The sequence below is a fragment of the Nematostella vectensis genome, chromosome 2, assembly GCF_932526225.1.
Source record: "Nematostella vectensis chromosome 2, jaNemVect1.1, whole genome shotgun sequence".
Taxonomy (NCBI): Eukaryota; Metazoa; Cnidaria; class Anthozoa; order Actiniaria; family Edwardsiidae; genus Nematostella; species Nematostella vectensis.
In genome coordinates this window covers 5,192,728-5,219,872 of record NC_064035.1, presented here as the reverse complement: position 1 = coordinate 5,219,872, position 27,145 = coordinate 5,192,728, and the positions used below count along the sequence as shown (strand labels likewise).

The following is a 27,145-nucleotide window of genomic DNA, read 5'->3' as shown; positions in this document are numbered from 1 at the left end:
AGTACCAGAGAATGAACTTCTTTCCATTGTCACCAAAGGGGCGAACTCTGGAAGACCACTCTCTAGATATCCTGTCGACGTCACAGACGCAAAGCAAGAATTTGCTATGGCTCGAGGTACATCCGACAGAGATAGCTAGGCCATGATACCCAGAGCAATTGATTTCTTTCATTCACGTCCCCATCAAATTGTTAGTTCAGCGGTTGGACACGGGAACTCTTTTTTGTGTTTCACTCGAAAGGCGAGGCGAAACGAACTCTGGCGCGAAGATGGTCGAGAAGGCACAAGAGGTACGCAACCCCCTCGACCAAAGAGTATAACTATGCCAGCGCAACCCCGTCGGCGGTAATCCTGGCTTTACACCTGCAATATATGACCGAGAACGGAAACCCCATGAAGTAGCCAGAAAATGTGTATTGAAGTAATAACAAAAAAGAAGGGAAAAGAAAAAATAATTCTTATAGTTAAATATTTTTGGCGCACGTTTCGGCTAGCGACGGGAGTTCGCACGCCACGGGGTAGTAGCTCAGATTACGCATCTTCTTAGCTTGACCGGGTTTTCAAATCAAACACGGAGTACGCGTCGCAAACAAGGCACACTTCAGTCAAATTAGAGGGAAAGACGTGGTTTATTAGCAGAATTTAGCCTAGCCCGAGTATCAGGCAATTTTATTTTTCAAAAGTCGGAGAGGAAAAATAAAACTTTTTATCGCTTCCCGGTATATACTTCATGGGGAACGATAAAAGGGCCTGACACTCGGGCTAAATTTAGCCTAACAATCAATGTTCCTACCGCCCTTGCTGTGTAGAAGATGCTGATCTGGCTGATGTACTTTGACATTTCTTTGTGACGCGGGTTTCCTATGGGTTTCGAGCCTAGGCTTTTTGACCGCGCTGTTGTCCTCTTTCTTTTTCTATCACTATGAAGTACGACGTCTCCGGGTAAAAACATGCATGATGCCTTTGAACATGCACCGATACTGGAGAAACTACCCCTGCAGATAGAATGCATAGCAACCTACGGTATTACTGTTTTTTTTTATGCACGTATGCCCTTCACTTGGCTGTGGAACTTTTTAAGTGGATTGTTCAATAACATAGGCTAGTCACGAGTTCATCTAAAAAAAAACCTCTTTTGAAACTGTATCATGTCGACAATATCCTATTGTTCGCTACATGTTTGAATTTACATCTGACCCATTTAAATTCCGGAGAGGTATTCTTTTTATAAGCTCAGTAAACTCACACGTCATTCGATAACCACCCTTGCTGATTTTTTTGTCGTTCTTGAACAAGCTTTTCTAGCCAGTGTAGAAGTTCTGTATAACTTGCAGCTAACTTTATCTCTGTACTTGATAGCTGACTGTTTGCTAGTGGGAACAAGGCAAGGCCATCTTCTTCTTTACTCTATCAAAGATGGATCAGGTACTGCTAGTGTGATCTGTAGTTGTTTGGATGCTAAGGGATAAAGGTTCAGGTACTTCTATAGTGTAGTCTGTAGTGTAGTTGTTTGAATGATAGTGGATGATGGATAAGATACTGCTATAGTGTGATCTATAGTTGTTTGTGTGCTAGGGGATGGAGGATCTGTAATCAGGATCAAAGCCTTTTGTCATCTTCAGTAACTAGTCATATGATGTCAGGGTATATATTTACCCTTTTCTAGAAAGGCTATAAGAATGGGTAGATGACCATACACGTAATAGGAAAGGGGAGCCTGGTAATGATTACAGTTCATGAGACTGGGCACTCAGATGGAGTGGTAACGTATGGGCCTGATTTTTTCCCAGTCCTGATCTGCACAGTCCATGGATAGCTTTAGAGATTTATCATGAGAAATGGAATTAATGGCCAATATTCTAAAAAGTGTGACTGTTTCAAGCTTATTCAACAGGGTTCAATAATTAAAACACTTTATGTTAAAGTTAATGCTGTATCCTTCTTTTCTAAGGTGCTATTCGTTTTAAAGTTGACCTTCGAAGCTCTAACAAGTTATTCTCTAAAAAGCCAATATTGCAGGTTTGTATGTCAATGTAAAATAAAGAAAAGTGTATTATAAGGTTAGTGATAATTTTAGTTTCCTGTTTCATATCCTTTTTCTTCTGTCCATGTTTTGTAGCTGACTGTGGTAGAAGAGCTGAGCATCTTAATAAGTTTATCAGGTAAAGACATCTACCATTCTTAACCTATGTTGGATTCCTTATACTGTATCTTATCCTTCTGTTATCTGTTCTATTGCTAGACAATGTCATCAGTGTCCATAACTTGGAAACATTTGCTCTGCTCTCTACCCTTAGCAAGTCCAAGGGAGCAACATTCTTTGCAGTAGATCTTACAGTGAGTACTATCTACCCTAAGCAAATCCAAAGGGGCAACATCCTTTGCAGTAGACCTTAAAGTAAGGAAAGTTTTGAAAGGGTCAATTGTGACATTGTAAAGAAACAACAAGTCTATCTACCTATAGAAATAAAACAATCCGATGTTAGCATACTGCAGTATCACTAACAAACATCATGTTCTCCTCCAAGGGTCTCTAACATAATGGGAGCTGGCTTTTTGTAAACCATTTATGTATACTTTATACTATTATTACTATTACTGTGACCCTGTCTTCTTTTTTTCTTTAGAAACGGAAATCATCCTCAGTATTTGGTGAGTTTCATTAAAAGCATATACCTGTCACTTGATATACTCTACCGTATACCACTCTTTGTTCAGGCTGTTAGCTTGTTCATATACCTGTCATGTGATATAGACAGTACTGTACAGTACAGCATACCACTCTTTGTTCAGGCTGTTAGCTTGTTCATATACCTGTCACTTGATATAGACAGTACTGTACAGTACAGCATACCACTCTTTGTTCAGGCTGTTAGCTTTTTCATATACCTGTCATGTGATATAGTCAGTACTGTACAGTACAGCATACCACTCTTTGTTCAGGCTGTTAGCTTGTTCATATACCTGTCATGTGATATAGACAGTACTGTACAGTACAGCATACCACTCTTTGTTCAGGCCGTTAGCTTGTTCATATACCTGTCATGTGATATAGACAGTACTGTACAGTACAGCATACCACTCTTTGTTCAGGCTGTTAGCTTGTTCATATACCTGTCATGTGATATAGACAGTACTGTACAGTACAGCATACCACTCTTTGTTCAGGCCGTTAGCTTGTTCATATACCTGTCATGTGATATAGACAGTACTGTACAGTACAGCATACCACTCTTTGTTCAGGCCGTTAGCTTGTTCATATACCTGTCATGTGATATAGACAGTACTGTACAGTACAGCATACCACTCAGTGTTCAGGCTGTTAGCTTGTTCATATACCTGTCATGTGATATAGTCAGTACTGTACAGTACAGCATACCACTCTTTGTTAAGGCTGTTAGCTTGTTCATATACCTGTCATGTGATATAGACTGTACAGTACAGCATACCACTCTTTGTTCAGGCCGTTAGGTTGTTCATATACCTGTCATGTGATATAGACAGTACAGTATGGCATACCACTCTTTGTTCAGGCTGTTAGCTTGTTCATATACCTGTCATGTGATATAGACAGTACTGTACAGTACAGCATACCACTCTTTGTTCAGGCTGTTAGCTTGTTCATATACCTGTCACTTGATATAGACAGTACAGTACAGTACAGCATACCACTCTTTGTTCAGGCTGTTAGCTTGTTCATATACCTGTCATGTGATATAGACAGTACAGTACAGTACAGTACAGCATACCACTCTTTGTTCAGGCTGTTAGCTTGTTCATATACCTGTCATGTGATATAGTCAGTACTGTACAGTACAGCATACCACTCTTTGTTCAGGCTGTTAGCTTGTTCATATACCTGTCATGTGATATAGATAGTACTGTACAGTACAGCATACCACTCTTTGTTCAGGCTGTTAGCTTGTTCATATACCTGTCATGTGATATAGACAGTACTGTACAGTACAGCATACCACTCTTTGTTCAGGCTGTTAGCTTGTTCATATACCTGTCATGTGATATAGACAGTACTGTACAGCACACCACTCTTTGTTCAGGCTGTTAGCTTGTTCATATACCTGTCACTTGATATAGACAGTACAGTACAGCATACCACTCTTTGTTCAGGCTGTTAGCTTGTTCATATACCTGTCATGTGATATAGACAGTACTGTACAGTACAGCATACCACTCTTTGTTCAGGCTGTTAGCTTGTTCATATACCTGTCATGTGATATAGACAGTAGTGTACAGTACAGCATACCACTCTTTGTTCAGGCTGTTAGCTTGTTCATATACCTGTCATGTGATATAGACAGTACAGTACAGCATACCACTCTTTGTTCAGGCCGTTAGCTTGTTCATATACCTGTCACTTGATATAGACAGTACTGTACAGTACAGCATACCACTCTTTGTTCAGGCTGTTAGCTTGTTCATATACCTGTCATGTGATATAGACAGTACTGTACAGCACACCACTCTTTGTTCAGGCTGTTAGCTTGTTCATATACCTGTCATGTGATATAGACAGTACTGTACAGTACAGCATACCACTCTTTGTTCAGGCTGTTAGCTTGTTCATATACCTGTCATGTGATATAGACAGTACAGTACAGCATACCACTCTTTGTTCAGGCCGTTAGCTTGTTCATATACCTGTCACTTGATATAGACAGTACTGTACAGCACACCACTCTTTGTTCAGGCTGTTAGCTTGTTCATATACCTGTCATGTGATATAGACAGTACTGTACAGTACAGCATACCACTCTTTGTTCAGGCTGTTAGCTTGTTCATATACCTGTCATGTGATATAGACAGTACAGTACAGCATACCACTCTTTGTTCAGGCCGTTAGCTTGTTCATATACCTGTCACTTGATATAGACAGTACTGTACAGTACAGCATACCACTCTTTGTTCAGGCTGTTAGCTTGTTCATATACCTGTCACTTGATATAGACAGTACTGTACAGCACACCACTCTTTGTTCAGGCTGTTAGCTTGTTCATATACCTGTCATGTGATATAAACAGTACAGTACAGCATACCACTCTTTGTTCAGGCCGTTAGCTTGTTCATATACCTGTCATGTGATGTAGACAGTACTGTACAGTATAGCATACCACTGTTTGTTCAGGCTGTTAGCTTGTTCATGTACCTGTCATGTGATATAGACAGTACAGTACAGTACATCATACCACTCTTTGTTCAGGCTGTTAGCTTGTTCATATACCTGTCACTTGATATAGACAGTACTGTACAGTACAGCATGCCACTCTTTGTTCAGGCTGTTAGCTTGTTCATATACCTGTCATGTGATATAGACAGTACAGTACAGTACAGTACAGCATACCACTCTTTGTTCAGGCCGTTAGCTTGTTCATATACCTGTCATGTGATATAGACAGTACTGTACAGTACAGCATATCACTCTTTGTTCAGGCCGTTAGCTTGTTCATATACCTGTCATGTGATATAGACAGTACTGTACAGTACAGTACAGTACAGTATACCACTCTTTGTTCAGGCTTATGTAGTTTGTTCATATACCTGTCACTTGATATAAAGTAATGCAATACAAATTTTCGTCTTTAATAAGAATTCTTCAGGGCAGACTGAAGAAGGTGAATTGTTACAAGTATATTTACATCAGAATAGAGGCGCTAGATGCAAAAACATTACAACTGACAAAAACATGCATATTCTAGAATAGCGTGGCTATGGACAAAAATAATTTGTTTTTGTCTATGAAAATTTGGCAGAGTCGAATTCTAGTTTTTGGTGTATTGTATTAATTCTTCTGGTTCACAAACACAACTATTTGGGCTTTTTGTATTTATTGATTTGTTTGCTTAGATCCATCACCACCATTTGAGCTGAAGCTCTGTGTTGCAGTAAAGAAAAAAATTCAGGTAATTATACTTGCTTGAAATCTATCAAATAATTTGCTTTCTAATATGAAATAAAATAGCAATTAATAGGTCCGTTAGTACCAGGAGAGTTTTGGGAGGTTTTTTCCAGTACAGAAAAGCATTCAGAAGATAACCGAAGTGAGAAACATCCAAAAATTTATCAGTAGCTTGCTGTGTGACTAATGAATTTCCTATAGTTTTCCAGGCAGTTTTAAAAATACCCCGACATGGGCTTGAGACTTGTGGCTTGACCCTAACCTTTGATCTAGCTCCTTTTCACAACTTGCAGCACCTGACCCATATGCTACCGTAATTACTTGAATGAGTGCCTCCCTCAAATAAGCACCTCCCCTTGAGTAAGCTCCTTGTCTAAAGGGAAAAAAAAATCTGAATAAGCATCCCCCTGTCTCCCTTGCAATTATGGTAGCTATTTACCCCCTCCCCCACAACAATGCTGCCACTGTCTCTTATATGCAACTACATAATGTCATATGAAGAAATAAGGAATTCCTATAATAAAGTTTCTTCTCAGTTCTACATCTGGAGAAATGTTTTTGGTGTATTGTATTCATAGTTCTGGTACGAGATCGCGACAGTTTGGGCTTTTTTATTCTATTCTGGAGAAATGAGATATTCTTATGGTTGAATTTCTGCCTCAAATGTGCACTTGGAGAAACAACAGTTTCTTACAGTAGAATTTCTGTGTCATTTGTACATCTGGTGAAATAAAAGTTTCTTATGGTAGAATTTCTGTCTTAGTTGTACATCTGGAGAAATGAGAGTTTCCAGGAATTGCCTCCTGAACTTGGTCTCCCTGATGTAGTCCGTGCTGTGGCCTGGGCAGGAGATAGCTTGTGTGTTGGTTTCAAGCGGGACTACTCACTCATTAAGGTATGACTGGAAAAAAACTACAGACAAGCTGGTGAATAACTAGGCAGTGTGCATAGGCATGATTGAGACACTCCCAAAATCTAGTACACAGGATTGATTGAAACACTCTCAAAATCTAGTACACTAAAGGCTAAGAACAATTCTTATCAATCAAAAACTATCCAGCATGTATGTTTTATGTCTCTGAGAAGAATAAGTAGATTCCCTGATGTTTAGAACATTAGCCCTTTATCAAAGGGGAATCTACATACTTGTTTTTTTTCATGGAGACATATGTACAACACACCATTTCAACCTTGTGTTGATTTATTATAACAGCACTTCACCTAACAAAGGTGCTATTGGAAATGTACTGTGCAAGAAGTTTTAAAATCTTTGAAAAGAAGGAAAAGACTTGGCTTCTTTGCCTGCCCTCCCTGTCTTATTATCTGTAGCTGTAGACTTGTCATGCAAGGCAAAAAGGAACTGGTGTCTGTTTTAACCCATTTGGCACAGCTACTAGGTTTAAACAGAGCTTGCATAATGGAGCGTTTAAATTTATACATATTGGGTTTGCACAAAATTTTACTTAAAAAGAAAAAAAATGCAACTTAGGTTGCATTCCATCCAGGTCTGTTTTACAATTCCCCATAACTAACGACTTGAGCATATATTACAATGATCGTCAAGTAATATATATAAATATCTATATGCAGGTAAACACAGGGGCCGCAACTGAACTGTTCTCAACCGGCAAGCATTTAGAACCAACCATCGCTACTCTACCTAATAGTGGTCTCATCTTGTGCCGGGATGACATGAGTATTATAACAGACAGCGAGGGCAAACACACACAAAAACAGTCCTTGACGTGGTCTGACACGCCCATGGCTCTCGGTGAGTAACAATATAGACAAGTAGGGCAAACAAGTCCATGGTTCTAACATTAGAATTGGGCATATTTCAATGGCTTCCATTGAATGTCATGACTGTGATTTTTAGAAATATAAAACCATGTTTAAATGGAAAAAAAACTTCAAAACTTTTTTACTTCATTGCAATAGCTGATTATTCCAACTCATTTTTTACATTACCTCAGAATATGTGGAGCCATACGTGATTGGTGTCCTCCCCCGCTACATTGAGATGCGAACTATCAGCCCAAGAGCACTCATTCAGAGCATTGAGCTACAAAAACCACGCTTTATTGCTAAGGGCAAGCACATCTATGTGGCATCCACATCACATGTGTGGCGACTGGTCCCTGTTGCACTTCCTATGCAGATACAACAGCTGCTGCAGGACAAGCAGTTTACCTTGGCTCTCATGCTAGCAGTGAGTACTACAGAGCACGCAGTTTAACTTGGCTCTCATGCTAGCAGTAAGTACTACAGAGCACGCAGTTTAACTTGGCTCTCATGCTAGCAGTGAGTACCACAGAGTACGCAGTTTAACTTGGCTCTCATGCTAGCAGTGAGTACTACAGAGCACACAGTTTAACTTGGCTCTCATGCTAGCAGTGAGTACTACAGAGCACGCAGTTTAACTTGGCTCTCATGCTAGCAGTAAGTACTACAGAGTACGCAGTTTAACTTGGCTCTCATGCTAGCAGTGAGTACCACAGAGCATGCAGTTTACCTTGGCTCTCATGCTAGCAGTGATTACTACAGAGTACGCAGTTTAACTTGGCTCTCATGCTAGCAGTAAGTACCACAGAGTACGCAGTTTAACTTGGCTCTCATGCTAGCAGTGATTACTACAGAGTACGCAGTTTAACTTGGCTCTCATGCTAGCAGTGAGTACTACAGAGCACGCAGTTTAACTTGGCTCTCATGCTAGCAGTGAGTACTACAGAGCACGCAGTTTAACTTGGCTCTCATGCTAGCAGTAAGTACTACAGAGTACGCAGTTTAACTTGGCTCTCATGCTAGCAGTAAGTACCACAGAGTACGCAGTTTAACTTGGCTCTCATGCTAGCAGTGAGTACTACAGAGTACGCAGTTTACCTTGGCTCTCATGCTAGCAGTGAGTACTACAGAGCACGCAGTTTAGCTTGGCTCTCATGCTAGCAGTGAGTACTACAGAGCACGCAGTTTAACTTGGCTCTCATGCTAGCAGTGAGTACTACAGAGCACGCAGTTTAACTTGGCTCTCATGCTAGCAGTGAGTACTACAGAGCACGTGGTTTAACTTGGCTCTCATGCTAGCAGTGAGTACTACAGAGCACGCAGTTTAACTTGGCTCTCATGCTAGCAGTGAGTACGACAGAGCACGCAGTTTAACTTGGCTCTCATGCTAGCAGTGAGTACTACAGATTATGCAGTTTACCTTGGCTCTCATGCTAGCAGTGAGTACTACAGAGCACGCAGTTTACCTTGGCTCTCATGCTAGCAGTGAGTACTACAGAGTACGCAGTTTAACTTGGCTCTCATGCTAGCAGTAAGTACCACAGAGTACGCAGTTTAACTTGGCTCTCGTGCTAGCAGTGAGTACTACAGATTACGCAGTTTAACTTGGCTCTCATGCTAGCAGTGAGTACTACAGAGCACGTGGTTTAACTTGGCTCTCATGCTAGCAGTGAGTACTACAGAGCACGTGGTTTAACTTGGCTCTCATGCTAGCAGTGAGTACTACAGAGCACGCAGTTTAACTTGGCTCTCATGCTAGCAGTGAGTACGACAGAGCACGCAGTTTAACTTGGCTCTCATGCTAGCAGTGAGTACTACAGATTATGCAGTTTACCTTGGCTCTCATGCTAGCAGTAAGTACCACAGAGTACGCAGTTTAACTTGGCTCTCGTGCTAGCAGTGAGTACTACAGATTACGCAGTTTAACTTGGCTCTCATGCTAGCAGTGAGTACTACAGAGCACACAGTTTAACTTGGCTCTCATGCTAGCAGTGAGTACTACAGAGCACACAGTTTAACTTGGCTCTCATGCTAGCAGTGAGTACTACAGAGCACGTGGTTTAACTTGGCTCTCATGCTAGCAGTGAGTACTACAGAGCACGTGGTTTAACTTGGCTCTCATGCTAGCAGTGAGTACTACAGAGCACGCAGTTTAACTTGGCTCTCATTCTAGCAGTGAGTACTACAGAGCACACAGTTTAACTTGGCTCTCATGCTAGCAGTGAGTACTACAGATTATGCAGTTTAACTTGGCTCTATGCTAGCAGTGAGTACTACAGAGCACGCAGTTTACCTTGGCTCTCATGCTAGCAGTGAGTACTACAGAGTACGCAGTTTAGCTTGGCTCTCATGCTAGCAGTGAGTACTACAGATTATGCAGTTTAACTTGGCTCTCATGCTAGCAGTGAGTACTACAGAGCACGCAGTTTAACTTGGCTCTCATGCTAGCAGTGAGTACTACAGAGCACGCAGTTTAACTTGGCTCTCATGCTAGCAGTAAGTACTACAGAGTACGCAGTTTAACTTGGCTCTCATGCTAGCAGTGAGTACTACAGAGCACGCAGTTTAACTTGGCTCTCATGCTAGCAGTGAGTACTACAGAGTACGCAGTTTACCTTGGCTCTCATGCTAGCAGTGAGTACTACAGATTACGCAGTTTAACTTGGCTCTCATGCTAGCAGTGAGTACTACAGAGCACGTGGTTTAACTTGGCTCTCATGCTAGCAGTGAGTACTACAGATTATGCAGTTTAACTTGGCTCTCATGCTAGCAGTGAGTACTACAGAGCACGCAGTTTAACTTGGCTCTCATGCTAGCAGTGAGTACCACAGAGTACGCAGTTTAGCTTGGCTCTCATGCTAGCAGTGAGTACTACAGAGCACGCAGTTTAACTTGGCTCTCATGCTAGCAGTGAGTACTACAGAGCACACAGTTTAACTTGGCTCTCATGCTAGCAGTGAGTACTACAGAGCACACAGTTTAACTTGGCTCTCATGCTAGCAGTGAGTACTACAGAGCACGCAGTTTACCTTGGCTCTCATGCTAGCAGTGAGTACTACAGAGCACGCAGTTTAACTTGGCTCTCATTCTAGCAGTGAGTACTACAGATTATGCAGTTTAACTTGGCTCTCATGCTAGCAGTGAGTACTACAGAGCACGCAGTTTAACTTGGCTCTCATGCTAGCAGTGAGTACTACAGAGTACGCAGTTTACCTTGGCTCTCATGCTAGCAGTGAGTACTACAGAGCACGCAGTTTAACTTGGCTCTCATGCTAGCAGTGAGTACCACAGAGTACGCAGTTTAACTTGGCTCTCATGCTAGCAGTGAGTACTACAGAGCACGCAGTTTAACTTGGCTCTCATGCTAGCAGTGAGTACTACAGAGCACACAGTTTAACTTGGCTCTCATGCTAGCAGTGAGTACTACAGAGCACACAGTTTAACTTGGCTCTCATGCTAGCAGTGAGTACTACAGAGCACGCAGTTTACCTTGGCTCTCATGCTAGCAGTGAGTACTACAGAGCACGCAGTTTAACTTGGCTCTCATTCTAGCAGTGAGTACTACAGATTATGCAGTTTAACTTGGCTCTCATGCTAGCAGTGAGTACTACAGAGCACGCAGTTTAACTTGGCTCTCATGCTAGCAGTGAGTACTACAGAGTACGCAGTTTACCTTGGCTCTCATGCTAGCAGTGAGTACTACAGAGCACGCAGTTTAACTTGGCTCTCATGCTAGCAGTGAGTACCACAGAGTACGCAGTTTACCTTGGCTCTCATGCTAGCAGTAAGTACTACAGAGCACGCAGTTTAACTTGGCTCTCATGCTAGCAGTGAGTACCACAGAGTACGCAGTTTAACTTGGCTCTCATGCTAGCAGTGAGTACTACAGAGCACGCAGTTTAGCTTGGCTCTCATGCTAGCAGTGAGTACTACAGAGCACGCAGTTTACCTTGGCTCTCATGCTAGCAGTGAGTACTACAGAGCACGCAGTTTAACTTGGCTCTCATTCTAGCAGTGAGTACTACAGAGCACACAGTTTAACTTGGCTCTCATGCTAGCAGTGAGTACTACAGATTATGCAGTTTAACTTGGCTCTATGCTAGCAGTGAGTACTACAGAGCATGTGGTTTAACTTGGCTCTCATGCTAGCAGTGAGTACTACAGAGCACGCAGTTTAACTTGGCTCTCATGCTAGCAGTGAGTACTACAGAGTACGCAGTTTAGCTTGGCTCTCATGCTAGCAGTGAGTACTACAGAGCACGCAGTTTAACTTGGCTCTCATGCTAGCAGTAAGTACTACGGAGCACGCAGTTTAACTTGGCTCTCGTGCTAGCAGTGGGTACTACAGATTATGCAGTTTAACTTGGCTCTCATGCTAGCAGTGAGTACTACAGAGTACGCAGTTTAACTTGGCTCTCATTCTAGCAGTGAGTACTACGGAGCACGCAGTTTAACTTGGCTCTCATGCTAGCAGTGAGTACTACAGAGCACGCAGTTTACCTTGGCTCTCATGCTAGCAGTGAGTACTACAGAGCACACAGTTCAACTTGGCTCTCATGCTAGCAGTGAGTACTACAGATTATGCAGTTTAACTTGGCTCTCATGCTAGCAGTGAGTACTACAGAGCACGCAGTTTAACTTGGCTCTCATGCTAGCAGTGAGTACTACAGAGCACGCAGTTTAACTTGGCTCTCATGCTAGCAGTGAGTACTACAGATTACGCAGTTTAACTTGGCTCTCATGCTAGCAGTGAGTACTACAGAGCACGCAGTTTAACTTGGCTCTCATGCTAGCAGTGAGTACTACAGAGCACGCAGTTTAGCTTGGCTCTCATGCTAGCAGTGAGTACTACAGAGCACGCAGTTTAACTTGGCTCTCATGCTAGCAGTAAGTACTACAGAGTACGCAGTTTAACTTGGCTCTCATGCTAGCAGTGAGCACTACAGAGCACACAGTTTAACTTGGCTCTCATGCTAGCAGTGAGTACCACAGATTATGCAGTTTAACTTGGCTCTATGCTAGCAGTGAGTACTACAGAGCATGTGGTTTAACTTGGCTCTCATGCTAGCAATGAGTACTACAGAGTACGCAGTTTAAGTTGGCTCTCATGCTAGCAGTGAGTACTACGGAGCACGATGTTTAACAAAGGGTGGCAGAGGTGGCCTAGAAGTGAGGGCACAAAACAAAACTTGATTGTGAAAATGCATCGGGGAAAGTTTTATGCATCCGAACTAAAACGCTGAATATTTTTAAAAGTACTACCATACTTGAATCACCTATTTCCTACTTAAAAAGTGTGGGGCTCTTACCCCACTATTTATACTAACTTGGCACCCATGCTGTCAGTAAGGTTCTAATCAAACCAAAGTCATTCCATGTACTTATTGGTGGTTTCTTTCCAGGCCCGTAGCCAGGATTTTGGCGGTAGGGTTTGTTTACCCATAAAGTGGACCATTTTCTCTTAGGCAGCTCGTCCTACCTCATAGTGCTACTTAATTTTCCTAAATATGAGCGGATTTCCATTGGAGTGTACGGGCATGCTTCTTATGCCCTTTTTAAAATTCTGATACTCCTTTGACTCTGAAGCCACTAGCTGAGCCCCAGTAAGAACATCATCTAGTAGCTTTTTTAAATTCTGATACTCCTTTGACTCTAAAGCCACTAGCCAAGCCCCAGTAAGAACAACATCTAGTAGTTTTTTTAAAAGCTGATTAAAATATAAGATATTCTTACAATCCTCAGGACTGGCCAATTAATTTTCTGTTTTGTTGACAGGAAATCGTGAATGAGCCAGCAACAGAGAAGTCCCGCAGGATTGAGAGTATCCAAAATATGTATGCCTTCGAGTTATTCTGCCAGAAACGCTTTGATGAGTCACTCCAACTCTTTGCACGCTTGGAAACTGGTAAGGCTGGCCACGAATTGTTATGTACAAGACCAGATGACTACGTAAATCCATGATACATGCTGCTTAAAGCCGCATTGTCACCAGTCTACTTCCGGTCGATTACGTAACAATCTCCGATGATTTTTAACGGAAACGCGAAAAATATTTTAAAATATTGAAAGCAGTGTGTTTATTGAAAGTTTCTTTGAGGGTGTGATTGATAATTTAGAGCGAATGGCCTGTTTAATATCTCGGATTTTAACAGATTCTTTTGTCTTTTAACGGTTGAGGTTTCTGTCGGACCTCCGGAAGTAAACTGGTGACAATGCGGCTTTTAAATTAAAATTATATAAAGGTCAGCGTTTGGGGAATAGCACGTCAAAATTTCGCGATTTTGAGATGGCGATATTTCGCGACATTTTATTTTCGCGATTTCGCGATTTTCGTTAAAACAAGGCCGATAATTTTCGCGATTTTGCGATTTTTTGACAATAAAACCAAGCAAAACAAGTCAAATTAAAATGTGCTTTAATCATTAAAACTGTAACGAACTGTAACAAAAACTTGCATGGACTAAATTTAGTTCCACAAAATTCTATAAATACTGTTTCAAGAATTGTCCAACACAACCCCTTTCGGCACTATATGTACATTTGACGACTAAATAGACAAGGTATTTCCATAAAGCTTATTTAACGGCTAATATTTTAACCAAAGGATTTTTTTGTGTACTCACTAAATTTTCGCGCACCCCAATTTTAACTTTATTTTCTCGTCAATTTGAAAAATCGCGAAATTTGCGAAATTAAATTTACGCTAAAATAAAGTGTAATAAGGGCATGATTTACTGCCAATATATTTGTGACAATAAAAGATGGTGATGATAATGATGATATTTTCCCCTCAGACCCAACACATGTGATTGGACTTTTTGAGGACCTTCTTCCATCAGATTTCCGCAAGCAATTGGAATACCCTGATGAACCGCCTAAGCTCTTGATGAGCGAGACGGAGAAGGGCTATGTGGCGTTGGTCGAGTATCTCACCCAGGTCAGTGTTAACTAATAGAGACAATGGCTATAACAATTATGATGGTAGTGATGATGGTGATGACGATAAGTGTGGTGTTGGTGGTGAAGGTGATGGTTATATTGGTGGTGAAGATGATGGTGATGTTGGTGGTAAAGTTGTTAGTGTCGAATATGATAGTGATGATAGTGATGAAATGATGATGATCTTGATGGTGATGGTGATGGTGGTGAAGATAATGTTAATGGTGTTGGTGGTGAAGATGACGGTAATGTTGGTGATGAAGATGATGGTGATGTTGGTTGTGAAGATGGTGTTGATGGTGATGTTGGTGGTGAAGGTGATGGTTATATTGGTGATGAAGATGATGGTGATGTTGGTAGTGATGTTGATGGTGAAGATAATGGCGATTTTGATGGTAAAATGATGGTGGTATTTTAAGTGATGTTGGTGGTGATGTTGATGGTGATGTTGGTGGTGAAGTTGTTGGTGATAACGATGAAGATGATGTTGTCAGTCGTGAAGATGATGTCGATGTTGGTGATGATGGCGGTGATGGTGGTGAAGATAATGTTGCTAGTGATGTTTGTGGTGAGGATAATGGCGATTTTGGTGGTAAAATGATGGTGGTGTTGGTAGTTATGGTATGTTGGTTATGGTGTTGGGGTGAAGATGATGGTGATGGTGATGTTGCTGGTTAAGTTGATGGCGATGGTTGTGGTTAGATTGGTGGTGGTGTTGATACCTTTTCAGTTCTGGCCATTTTTCAGTTGTTTTTTATATCTCCCTTACAGCTTTCGTAGAACAGGTAGAAACATGTGCGACACCAATAGCATCAAATTGAATGCCATCAAAATTAATAAGAACATTATTTGTCTCTATCTAGAAACGTAATGAACTGATTAAAGCCGCTGATAAAGCAGTGGAAAACCAGAAAAAGTTGAAAAATCCTGAAGATGAGTTAAGTGAAGGTGAGCGAGCAATGTAGTTCCATGTCGATTTTCTATTTTGTTTGTATCCATTCTGTTTTCAATCTATGGTTAGGTTACGTACTCATCTTGCTCTTGTTGTTCTTTTTGCTGTTATTCAGAGGACATCAAGGCTCAGAAGAACCTAAAACAGAGGCGCCAGATTATCGACACCACGTTATTAAAATGTTACTTACAGGTGAATAAACAGGCACACATGCAGTAACATAACGCAAGATATACCAATAGCTTTTACCTCCTTGTGGTTATTTGCTGAAAGCGGGTATTCGTACCATAGCACCCGGGTAAAGAGTAAGACGAATGGTCTCTTTGTGTTGTTTCTGTTTGATGATTGATTGTTTTTGTGTGTTGTGCTTATGTGTTAGACGAATGATGCTCTTGTTGCGCCACTTCTGCGTCTAAAGGACAACAACAGTCATGTGGAAGAAAGTGAGCGAGCCCTGATGAAGAACAAGAAATACAATGAGCTGGTCATCTTGTATCAAACTAAAGGACTTCACAAAAAGGGTAAGAGATACTGTCTTGAAGAATATGAGTAAAATATTGGCAGTCCTATGTCCCAACGCGCTGTTAATTAACGCTGTGTAAATAAGGTTTGGTTAATGAACCCACCGGGGTGAGTTAAAGTTTAAATAAGGTTGTTAGTGTAAAGTAGGTTAGGTTAATGAGCCCACCATGCTTGGGTTACTGTATTTATAGCGATTCTCAATACATCGCGACCCTTCGCCTTGACATTTTAACGGTGATTTTGGTTAGTTCGTGGACGTCAATCATCCGCGTTTCCATAACTATCAAGGCAGACTTCATTTGTTTCGTGTATCGAAAGTTGTATTCGACTTTACTCAGGGCCCGAGAGCCACATTTGACAACACAGAAAAGAAACGCAAAAGTTCAGTTCTCATAAAAGAGTAAAAATATATTACAAAACATCCAAGGTTCAAGTTTTGCCTGTCATCTCACAAAGAAAGCCTCCAAACTCTTCCTTCAAGATTCGATCGCTTTAATGCAAGTCAACAAATGGCGCCACAGTTAACAACGATAATTTGATCTTGTTCAGATAATATTTAATTTTGCGACCTGCTAATTAGACCATCACTTGCTCTAATTCCTGCGAATCTTTTGCCTGCACTGTTCATGTCTTGTTCCAAACGCTTTGAAGCTATTTCAGCTGATCATTTGAGCCAAAGCGACCTATGCGCTTCGATTCTCAATCTCACAAACAAATGGAGTTGACTGCGAAACTACGATGTTATGGAAACGCGGATGATTTACGTCCACATACTAACCAAAAGAACTGTTAGAATGTCCAGGGGAAGGGTCGTGATGTATTGAGAATCGCTACAAAATTGGATTGAGGAACCCACCATGGGCGAGTTAGTGTAAAATGAGTTGGTTAATGAAAATTAGTACTATGGCAGGTCATTTATTGAAGTGTTCTGATTTGCCAGCCCTCGACTTGCTGTTACGACAGGCTCAGAAAGCCAGCGGTCCCCTGAAGGGCCACCAGCGTACTGTCCAGTACCTCCAGCATTTGGGGCCGGACCACATGAAACTCATTTTAGATTTCTCCGTCTGGGTCCTGAAAGCTCACCCCGATGATGGTCTCAAGGTATGCAATAGAAACAATAAAAAAAAATGAAATTACAAAAAACTTAGGAAACGAGCAGGAGGGGCGTGGCTTGGCCCCCAATATTTTCTTGATGTCTTTTTTCCGTGTCTCCCTAATATTTCGAGGCCTGATACAACTGTTCATGAATACTATGCATAACGCCTGTCTCCTTCCCAGTATACAATCACTTCAATCACATGTGATGCAGCAATAATCAAAAAATTGAAGAGTGAATTATTTATTTATTGTAGATATTCACGGAGGATTTGCCGGAGGTTGAAGCATTACCTCGACACAAAGTCTTAGATCATATTGAATTAAACGCCAAGAACTTGGTCATAAAATACCTGGTGAGTCTTGAGCCCAATCCCAACAGGACAGCAAGGCATTGCCAGCAATGCTGGCGCTATTTGTTTAATGTTTTAGATAATATTGAACAAAACACCAAAGCCTAATCATACCTAGTAAGACTTGGATCATAACATAGCAACAAGAACCTGATCATGCCTGTTATGTGTTAGAAGATCTAATGATCCTGCTACCCTGGGTATCGTCACGGCATTTTGGCTGAGCGTATAACTGGACGAGAGAAGTCTGGAGGCTCTGGTACCCAGGGTAGTGATGCTACCTGTTCAGTCTTAGATATAAACACAAATAACAGTGCGCCAGGACTCTGGTATTTTTAAGATAACAACATAGCGCCAAAGACCCTCTTATTGAGGTTATTAAGTCCGACATCATATTGAACTGGCCCGCATGTCTCTACACCTCATTCATATCTTATATTCATATCATTCTTATAATAGCCATAGTTACGGCCATTGGTCATTTGCAGGAACACATTATTTTCATTTGGAACGAGATCCAGCCGAGGTTTCATAACAAACTGATTAATTGCTACAGAGAAAAGGTTCAACTGTTGACCAGGGAGTATTTGGACTCGTTGCCTGAAGGTAAGCGGCATCCGCAGCCCGATCCCCCCCCCCCCCCCCCCGTAAAACAGAACTTGCTGGTTGTACTCTGTAAACCATGTGAACGTCTAGTATTTTATTATACCATGTTGACTAGGTATATGTGATATACACAGTAAATATCGCACATTATTTGCACGTAGCCTGTGTAGCAAGCCCATAGGGTTGGGGAATAAGAGAGACGGAAACCATTCGCGCCCTAGGGAGAGGGAACACTCTGTTATTCACTCCATTCTTCTCTTCAGGCGCGCAGGTCTATCATTCGTGTTCACCCTGCCCTTTGTGCTTACTCACAGGCTAATTTGCACGCAATTGATCTTTATTGGTCACGTGTGAGTGTGCATGTTTACTACGTATGTGTGCACGTGAATGTGCAATGTTTACTACGTATGTGTGCACGTGATTGTAGGATATTGACTACGTATGCGTTCATGTGTTATACTTTGTTGCCCATGGGTACATCTAATGGTTTTACCTTTTCAGGGGATGAGCCTGTTGCCCCTGGTAGTGAGCCAGGAGAGCTTGGGGAGCTCCGAGGAAGACTCCTCTTCTTGCTGGAGACGTCTAAGTATTATCAGGCCGAGAACCTTCTCACGCATTTCCAAGAGTGTAAGCACTCATTATCTTCTTCTCGGTCACCTTGTGTATTACCGCAAAATATTACCAGGGATTTCACAATGAAGACGTCACACTCTATTGTTTTTGGACATGATTGGATTTTCTGTTCCAAGAAATTTCCAGAGTTTTCACACTGGAGAAGCCACACTTTTTTTGCCTTTGGACATAACAGGATTTTCCATTTCAACAAATTACCAGTTTTTTTCACTCGGAAGACGTGATTTGTATTCTAATTGTTTTTCTAGCTTTTTATCACGAGAGGGCGCTATTGCTAGGCCGAGTTGGTCGACATGATGAAGCTTTGGCAATCTACATTCATGTGCTACAGGACTCTAAACTAGCTGAAGAGTGAGTTCCCCACATAGTAGCGCATGTATGGCAAGGGTCGATGGAAATATCCTTCACGGTACTCTGTTTGGTAGAGATTTTCAAATGGTGATCATATTATAATTATAGATTTCCAATGCCAGGATACACATACTTACAGGACCCACTCTCTAGCCCCCTACCGATCCTAACCAATAACTCATGTGACTTTCATCTTATGTGTTATATTCAGGTATTGTCAAAGGACATATGGTGAAGAACGGGAAGGAAGTAAAGAGGTATGCTTAGTCAACATGATTTTATCTCTGTTTCATCTCTGTTGCCTTTCCTAGTAGAAATATGCTTTAAGAATCTTAGATGGCAAAGTCGCTCAAACAATATATGGGCCAGGTTTTACTTTTCGCAATTACAATAAATGCTCTGATCGTTTAGGTGTATACTTCAAAATTAAAACTATTTTTGTGATTGGCCACTGTGTGAGACCATGACAGATATTCTGATTGGCTAGGTATACTTGTCACTCCTGAGTATGTACCTGGACCCCCCACACATTGAAGGGATCACTCAAGTCACATCAAACATACCTGCGGCCCTAGCCATACTCAAGGAACACCATCAAAAAATCAGCACTGCAAAGGTAAGCTTTAAAAAGAAGAAGGTACTAATAAATGAACCTGCTGGCCCAAGACACTGGCTGCTTACTTGCAGAACTTCCTGCCCTAATGGGCAACAAGGAGAAGTACTGTGTTGAATTTAGCTGGGCTAATTCAACAAAATAAGTAAGTACTCTAACAAAGCCTTTTGTCAATTAGGCACTTGAACTCCTCCCAGCCACGATCCAAGTTCGAGAAGTGTATGAGTTCTTGTTAAATGTACTGGATGAAAAGGAGACCAAGCGAAAGCAGAGTCAAGTTCTAAAGAGCCTTTTATTTGCAGAACACTTACAGGTCAGTATGTGATGCATCCGTCACCCAATTTGCAGATCATCATCCTTCATGACTGCTTTTATCCCATACACAGGCATTAATCAACATTCTTATTGATCACCCTTATCCCATAGTCCCATACACAGACAACAATCCTCATTGATCACCTTTACCCCTGACACAGATCACCATCCTCATTGATCACTCTTACCCCTAACACAGATCACCATTCTCATTGATCACTCTTACCCCTAACACAGATCACCATCCTCATTGATCACTCTTACCTCTAACACAGATCACCATTCTCATTGATCACTCTTACCTCTAACACAGATCACCATTCTCATTGATCACTCTTACCCCTGACACAGATCACCATCTTCATTGATCACTCTTACCCCTGACACAGATCACCATCCTCATTGATCACTCTTACCCCTGACAGAGATCACCATCCTCATTGATCACTCTTACCCCTGACAGAGATCACCATCCTCATTGATCACTCTTACCCCTGACAGAGATCACCATCCTCATTGATCACTCTTACCCCTGACAGAGATCACCATCCTCATAGATCACTCTTACCCCTGACATAGATCACCATCCTCATTGATCACTCTTACCCCTGACACAGATCACCATCCTCATTGATCACTCTTACCCCTGACACAGATCACCATCTTCATTGATCATTCTTACCCCTGACACAGATCACCATCCTCATTGATCATTCTTACCCCTGACAGAGATCACCATTCTCATTGATCACTCTTACCCCTGACAAAGATCACCATTCTCATTGATCACTCTCACCCCTAACACAGTTCACCTTCCCCATTGATCACTCTTACCCCTAACACAGATCACCATACTCATTGATCACTTATACCCCTGACACAGATCACCATCCTCATTGATCACTCTTACCCCTGACACAGATCACCATCTTCATTGATCACTCTTACCCCTGACACAGATCACCATACTCATTGATCACTCTTACCCCTGACACAGATCACCATCCTTATTGATCACTCTTACCCCTGACACAGATCACCATCCTTATTGATCACTCTTACCCCTAACACAGATCACCATCTTTATTGATCATTTTTACCCCTGACACAGATCACCATTTTCATTGATTATTCTTACCCCTGACACAGATCACCATCCTCATTGATCACTCTTACCCCTAACACAGATCACCATTCTCATTGATCACTTATACCCCTGACACAGATCACCATCCTCATTAATTATTCTTACCCCCGACACAGATCACCATCCTCATTGATCACTCTTACCCCTGACACAGATCACCATCCTCATTGATCACTCTTACCCCTGACACAGATCACCATCTTCATTGATCACTCTTACCCCTAACACAGATCACCATTCTCATTGATCACACTTACCCCTGACACAGATCACCATTCTCATTGATCACTCTTACCCCTGACACAGATCACCATCTTCATTGATCACTCTTACCCCTGACACAGATCACCATCTTCATTGATCACTCTTACCCCTGACACAGATCACCATCCTCATTGATCACTCTTACCCCTGATACAGATCACCATCCTCATTGATCACTCTTACCCCTGACAGAGATCACCATACTCATTGATCACTCTTACCCCTGACACAGATCACCATCCTCATTGATCATTCTTACCCCTGACACAGATCACCATCTTCATTGATCACTCTTACCCCTGACACAGATCACCATCTTCATTGATCACTCTTACCCCTGACACAGATCACCATCCTCATTGATCACTCTTACCCCTGACACAGATCACCATCCTCATTGATCATTCTTACCCCTGACAGAGATCACCATCCTCATTGATCACTCTTACCCCTGACACAGATCACCATCCTCATTGATCATTCTTACCCCTGACACAGATCACCATCCTCATTGATCACTCTTACCCCTGATACAGATCACCATCCTCATTGATCACTCTTACCCCTGACACAGATCACCATCCTCATTAATCATTCTTACCTTTGACACAGATCACCATCCTCATTGATCACTCTTACCCCTGACACAGATCACCATCCTCATAGATCACTCTTACCCCTGACACAGATCACCATCCTCATTGATCACTCTTACCCCTGACACAGATCACCATCCTCATAGATCACTCTTACCCCTGACACAGATCACCATCCTCATTGATCACTCTTACCCCTGACACAGATCACCATCCTCATTGATCATTCTTACCCCTGACACAGATCACCATCCTCATTGATCACCTTTACCCCTGACACAGATCACCATACTCATTGATCACTTTTACCCCTGACACAGATCACCATCCTCATTAATCATTCTTACCTTTGACACAGATCACCATCCTCATTGATCACTCTTACCCCTGACACAGATCACCATCCTCATAGATCACTCTTACCCCTGACACAGATCACCATCCTCATTGATCACTCTTACCCCTGACACAGATCACCATCCTCATTGATCACTCTTACCCCTGACACAGATCACCATCCTCATAGATCACTCTTACCCCTGACAGAGTAGCCATCCCCATTGATCACTCATTGATCACTCTTACCCCTGACACAGATCACCATCCTCATTGATCACTCTTACCCCTGACACAGATCACCATCCTCATTGATCACTCTTACCCCTGACAGAGTAGCCATCCCCATTGATCACTCATTGATCACTCTTACCCCTGACACAGATCACCATCCTCATTGATCACTCTTACCCCTGACACAGATCACCATCCTCATTGATCACTCTTACCCCTGACACAGATCACCATCCTCATTGATCACTCTTACCCCTAACACAGATCACAATTCTCATAGATCACTCTTACCCCTGCCCAGTCGTATCACATGGAAAAAGGATAGTATTCACAATTATTCAACAAGACATTACCCACTTTTGGCAGCTAAGGGATTTGCATACACTCTGTTAACCCCCTAGGAATGTACAGTACACTTAAAATTGAAAAATTTTTGTTTGTTCGACAATGCTTGTGCTTAGATACAAGAACAGCGGATGTTTTATCAAGCCCACAAGATTGTGATTACAGATGAGAGAGTCTGCCGAGAATGCCATAAGCGTATAGGGACAAGGTCAGTCAACCGAGAAACACACACCCATCTTCAACTAATCTTCACTTGATTGTGGGGGGATTTAATCACTAAATGTGATTTTGCCAAGTTTGATATTCATCATTTGTGATATCTCAATGTCGTTTTTGTTGCATTTCAGTGCATTTGCTTTTTACCCAAGTGGAGAAATCAAACATTATTACTGCTACAAAGATCAGTCATCATCTGAGCGAAGCACACCGCGACACAGCCCAACACCAGAAGATAACAGAAGATAACAACTTGTTCTGATATCCTGAAAAGGATTAGAATAGTTATAATGATCTAAGTTATGGGAAAAGAGCCCCTCACTTCGGCCCAACACCAGATGATAGCATAAAACAACTTGTTCTGATATCCTGAAAAGGATTAGAATAGTTGTAATGATCTAAGTTATGGGAAAAGAGCCCCTCACTTCGGCCCAACACCAGATGATAGCATAAAATAACTTGTTCTGATATCCTGAAAAGGATTAGAATAGTTATAGGGATCTAAGTTATGGGAAAAGAGCCCCTCACTTCGGCCCAACACCAGATGATAGCATAAAATAACTTGTTCAGATATCCTTACATAGAAGTCATTGGAAAAGGACCCCCAATGATAATTTTAAAAAATGATGTACGTATGCTGTACGTGGGACCAGTAAACCCATGAACACCTAAAATATGTGGAATGTTAATTATCTTCTGACAAATCAGGAATCGGATGCAAGAATTCAGACCCTACGACTTTTGAGACGTTTCCAGTTGACTGATTGAATATATCGCAAGTGGTTGGTCGTAACAAACATTCCAATCATATTACCAGTGTTCCTGGTTTTACTGGTTGAGCATTAAATATTGAATTTATATTGCTGTAAGTAAAAATGATATTATGCTTATTCATATGCAATTTTTGACACTTTATTTCATCATACACATAGACCAAGCATACTTTGTGGTCGCAGAAGAATCAATTGATCCCAGCACATGATACATTATGCCTTACATTCTTTACTGGGGCAGTGGGGCAGTCCCCAAAATAGGAGGATGTCTCCTAATCGGTTAAATATAGCATCTTTGTACCCTTCAGTATTGGAATTCACATGCAAAAAAATACTCATAATGTGGGGGGTCGGGGGAGGTTGCTGACCTATTTCTAGTGCCTCTGCCCCTCCTTGTCTGCCAACCCTGCCATAAGGGTGAGAATCAGCCATCAATAAGTCAATCAGCCGTCAATGAGTCAACATATCAGCACAATTTCTCTAAGTGCTAAATTCAAATCTTAAATTCTAAACCAAATAAAATACCATTACTATACGTGTCCTCCTAAAATGTTTGTACTTATTATAAAATAATGTCATGCGAAGATGTTTTTGCTTTGAAATATAAGCATTTTCAGCAGGTGCGCTAGATTATGGATCATGCAAAATAAAATAAAAATTTGAGTGGACAGCAAAACACTTATTTATCGATTTCATACAAATGTCTTGTTACCTGGGCAAACATTTTATTTCAACCAACTGGGGCTAAGAGCTGGGGTGGGAGGAGCTTTCCCTTTTAAAGTGGAATTCTCGTGTTTATCAGAGCTCTCACATGATTTGGTTTTTATTTGAAAGACGATGGAAAGCATAACATTTGTCAAGTTATCAAGTGTCAACTGCTTTGCCTGTGAAATCAGATGATCACCAGCTCATGCAAATTTCTTCTTTGTGGCAGTGAATCTCTCCATGTACTACAAAAAACAACAACAGAAACATTACTTTAACTAATGCAACTAGTTGCTAGAAGGGCACCGCACATTCTTGATCATTTTAACATAACCTTCCTGCTTTGGCCTTGAATTTAATGTAAAATAAGATGTACTCACCTTATCATAACCCTCCCTTTCTTGTAACTCCTTGGCAGAGAAGAGGTTGCCCTCTAAAGCAAGCAGTGAGATTTGCGACTTTGTCAGCACCTCCCTAGGTACGGCATCGAGGGTGAGACAATTCTCCTCCGCCCTTAACACCTTCAGACGAGGGCAACTGGCCAGTGAAGCAGGCAGGACAGAAATTTGATTTGAATTTAGATTAAGTTCAACTGCTTGTACTTGACCCATTTTGCCATCAGGCAAGGCTTGCAGTTTGTTGTCTGACAAGTCAATCACATCCAGATGCCGCAATGAGCACATATCCTCAGGAAAAGCTGTAATCTGATTTGATGCCAGGGACACTGTCTTTAAATGTGTCAAATTTGTGAATAATCCAACAGGAAGTACTTTGAGGTTGTTGTTGTTTAGCATTAGTACTTCTAACTTCTTTAATTTTCCCAGATCACTTGGTAAAGTTTCTGTACAGGAACAACAACAAGCCAACTTTAGTTAATATTAGGAATAGTCTGCTTAGCTGGCTCTCATGGTGGTATGACACAGAAATGTTTTGTTTTTGAATATTGGGTATCCCGTGGCAAGTGCAAAGGCCAAGGTGAGTTGAGGCTAGGGGGCGAAGAAGCTTAGCTGGCTCTCATGGTGGTATACAGAAATGTTTTGTTTTTTAATATTGAGTATCTCATGGCAAGTGCAAAGGCCAAGGTGAGTTGAGGCTAGGGGGCGAAGAAATTATGTTCCACTCTCACCCCACAGGATTCCTTTCATTAAAAAACAAAATATCTCCAACTAACCCACAATGCAATGAGAGCTGGCTATCAGGGTATATTAAAAAAGGCCATTGAGTAAGTTTTTTTCTTTTGCCCCAACGAAGAGCTAACGTCTGCTCGACTGCTCTGTTTTAGAGGCGTTCAACATACCTTTTAAACCTCTTGTTGACTCATTCCTTGCCTACACAACGCCTATGCAGACTATCTAGTTTTTCTACAGCCTTTCTGTAGTCTTCAAGTTATAGCATTGATTAAGCATGTGTGTGGGAGGGGAGAGGGGGAGGGGGTGTGCCCTCCCTGTGTAGGTAATCTCCCTAGTGACAAGCCTGGAATATAATTGAAGGAGAAACCCCAACTAAGGTACAAACCCACGGTAAAAACCCAAGGTAATTTACCAAGTCTATTTGAAGACAAAGTCATGTTCTTGAGCCCTGTGAGGTTACCAATTGCAGATGGCAATACTTTCAATTTGTTGTCAGAGAGGTCCAGAGTTCTAAGTGTTGCACCAAGCCTGAGCAGTGGTTGGGGAATCTAGAAAAAAAATCACTATTATGTGCTAGATGCGAGGCACCTATTTGGGGGAGGTGCTTATAGAAAAGATATGCTTATTTCAACCACATCTCTTCTAATCCCCTCCTGACTTACAGTCCTACTCGTCATCAAAATTTATAATGTGCGTTTATGCTAATTCATATTTTTCCTCAAGGCGAGGCACTTATATAGAGGAGGTGCACATTTCAAATTCTGCATCTTTTCTACTCCACTCCTGACGTACAGCCCCCCTTGTCATCCAAATTTATAATGGGCGTTAATGCTTATTTCCATTTCCCTTTAGGCGAGGCGCTTATTCAGGGAAAGCGCTTATTTCAAATTCCGCATCTCTTACTCCACTCCTGATAGGTGTTTCCCGAATTGAATCTTTTGGAGGCAGAATATATCGTAGATAAATATTTCGATTTTAAAACAAAAGCTGTTCAAATATTTTAGTCCTTACCGATAAACTATGTAGTTGACTCGAGCTAAATCTGACAGGAGCCATTATGTAGTTTAACAACACCCTACCTCGACAAGACCCCTGTTCTTGAGAGAACATACTCCCGTCTTCTGGGCGTTTTCGATATGTGGAGAAATCGAGTTCCCCATATCTGTCTAACCTCACCCACGAACAGTATATATCTTCTATTTATGCATCTAAACGAACCGCAGAGCGGCCACAAAAGGGAAATATCAAAAACACAACAACGACGAATAAAGACAACAAGACAGAGCGATGTGGTGCTTAGGAACCTGGCGACTAATAAGACACA

General features: G+C 41.6%; 2 protein-coding genes across 3 annotated transcripts; one reads left to right on the top strand and one right to left on the bottom strand.

Annotated features, from left to right (window-relative positions):
• Window positions 1-873: 873 nt before the first annotated feature.
• LOC5505676 (vam6/Vps39-like protein) lies at window positions 874-24,521 on the top strand. The gene is made up of 25 exons (XM_048722496.1): window positions 874-1,023; window positions 1,360-1,425; window positions 1,952-2,019; window positions 2,120-2,162; window positions 2,243-2,337; window positions 2,628-2,652; window positions 5,863-5,918; window positions 6,678-6,809; window positions 7,505-7,685; window positions 7,888-8,123; window positions 13,472-13,601; window positions 14,491-14,633; window positions 15,499-15,583; window positions 15,703-15,779; window positions 15,967-16,108; window positions 17,050-17,210; window positions 17,462-17,560; window positions 18,046-18,163; window positions 18,665-18,790; window positions 19,045-19,147; window positions 19,359-19,404; window positions 19,635-19,763; window positions 19,939-20,073; window positions 23,114-23,205; window positions 23,345-24,521. Exons 1-25 carry the CDS (start codon window positions 951-953, stop codon window positions 23,460-23,462), a joined length of 2,679 nt encoding a protein of 892 aa, XP_048578453.1. The 5' UTR covers window positions 874-950; the 3' UTR covers window positions 23,463-24,521.
• A 263-nt stretch (window positions 24,522-24,784) lies between these two features.
• On the bottom strand, window positions 24,785-27,133 carry LOC5505660 (leucine-rich repeat-containing protein 57). Of its 2 annotated transcripts, none has more exons than XM_001626395.3 (4): window positions 26,901-27,133; window positions 26,234-26,369; window positions 25,072-25,532; window positions 24,785-24,936 (listed from the first exon to the last, which is right to left on the bottom strand). In XM_001626395.3, exons 1-4 carry the CDS (start codon window positions 26,979-26,981, stop codon window positions 24,895-24,897), a joined length of 720 nt encoding a protein of 239 aa, XP_001626445.1. In that variant the 5' UTR covers window positions 26,982-27,133; the 3' UTR covers window positions 24,785-24,894. The 2 variants fall into 2 exon arrangements, with proteins under 2 accessions (XP_001626445.1, XP_032229903.1); XM_032374012.2 differs by having other exon boundaries at window positions 26,833-27,100.
• Between the last annotated feature and the right edge of the window lie 12 nt (window positions 27,134-27,145).

Bases quoted from the DNA above. Each gene is read 5' to 3' on its own strand.
- LOC5505676 (XM_048722496.1), top strand. From the start codon at position 951: ATGCATGATGCCTTTGAACATGCACCGATACTGGAGAAACTACCCCTG. The intron at 1,024-1,359 runs GTATTACTGTTT...TGTACTTGATAG, and splicing joins AGAATGCATAGCAACCTACG to CTGACTGTTTGCTAGTGGGA. The intron at 19,148-19,358 runs GTGAGTTCCCCA...TGTTATATTCAG, and splicing joins GACTCTAAACTAGCTGAAGA to GTATTGTCAAAGGACATATG.
- LOC5505660 (XM_032374012.2), bottom strand. From the start codon at position 26,931: ATGTTCTCTCAAGAACAGGGGTCTTGTCGAGGTAGGGTGTTGTTAAAC. The intron at 25,533-26,233 runs GTAAATTACCTT...GTTCCTGTACAG, and splicing joins TTTGTCTTCAAATAGACTTG to AAACTTTACCAAGTGATCTG. The intron at 24,937-25,071 runs GTGAGTACATCT...TGTTTTTTGTAG, and splicing joins AAAGGGAGGGTTATGATAAG to TACATGGAGAGATTCACTGC.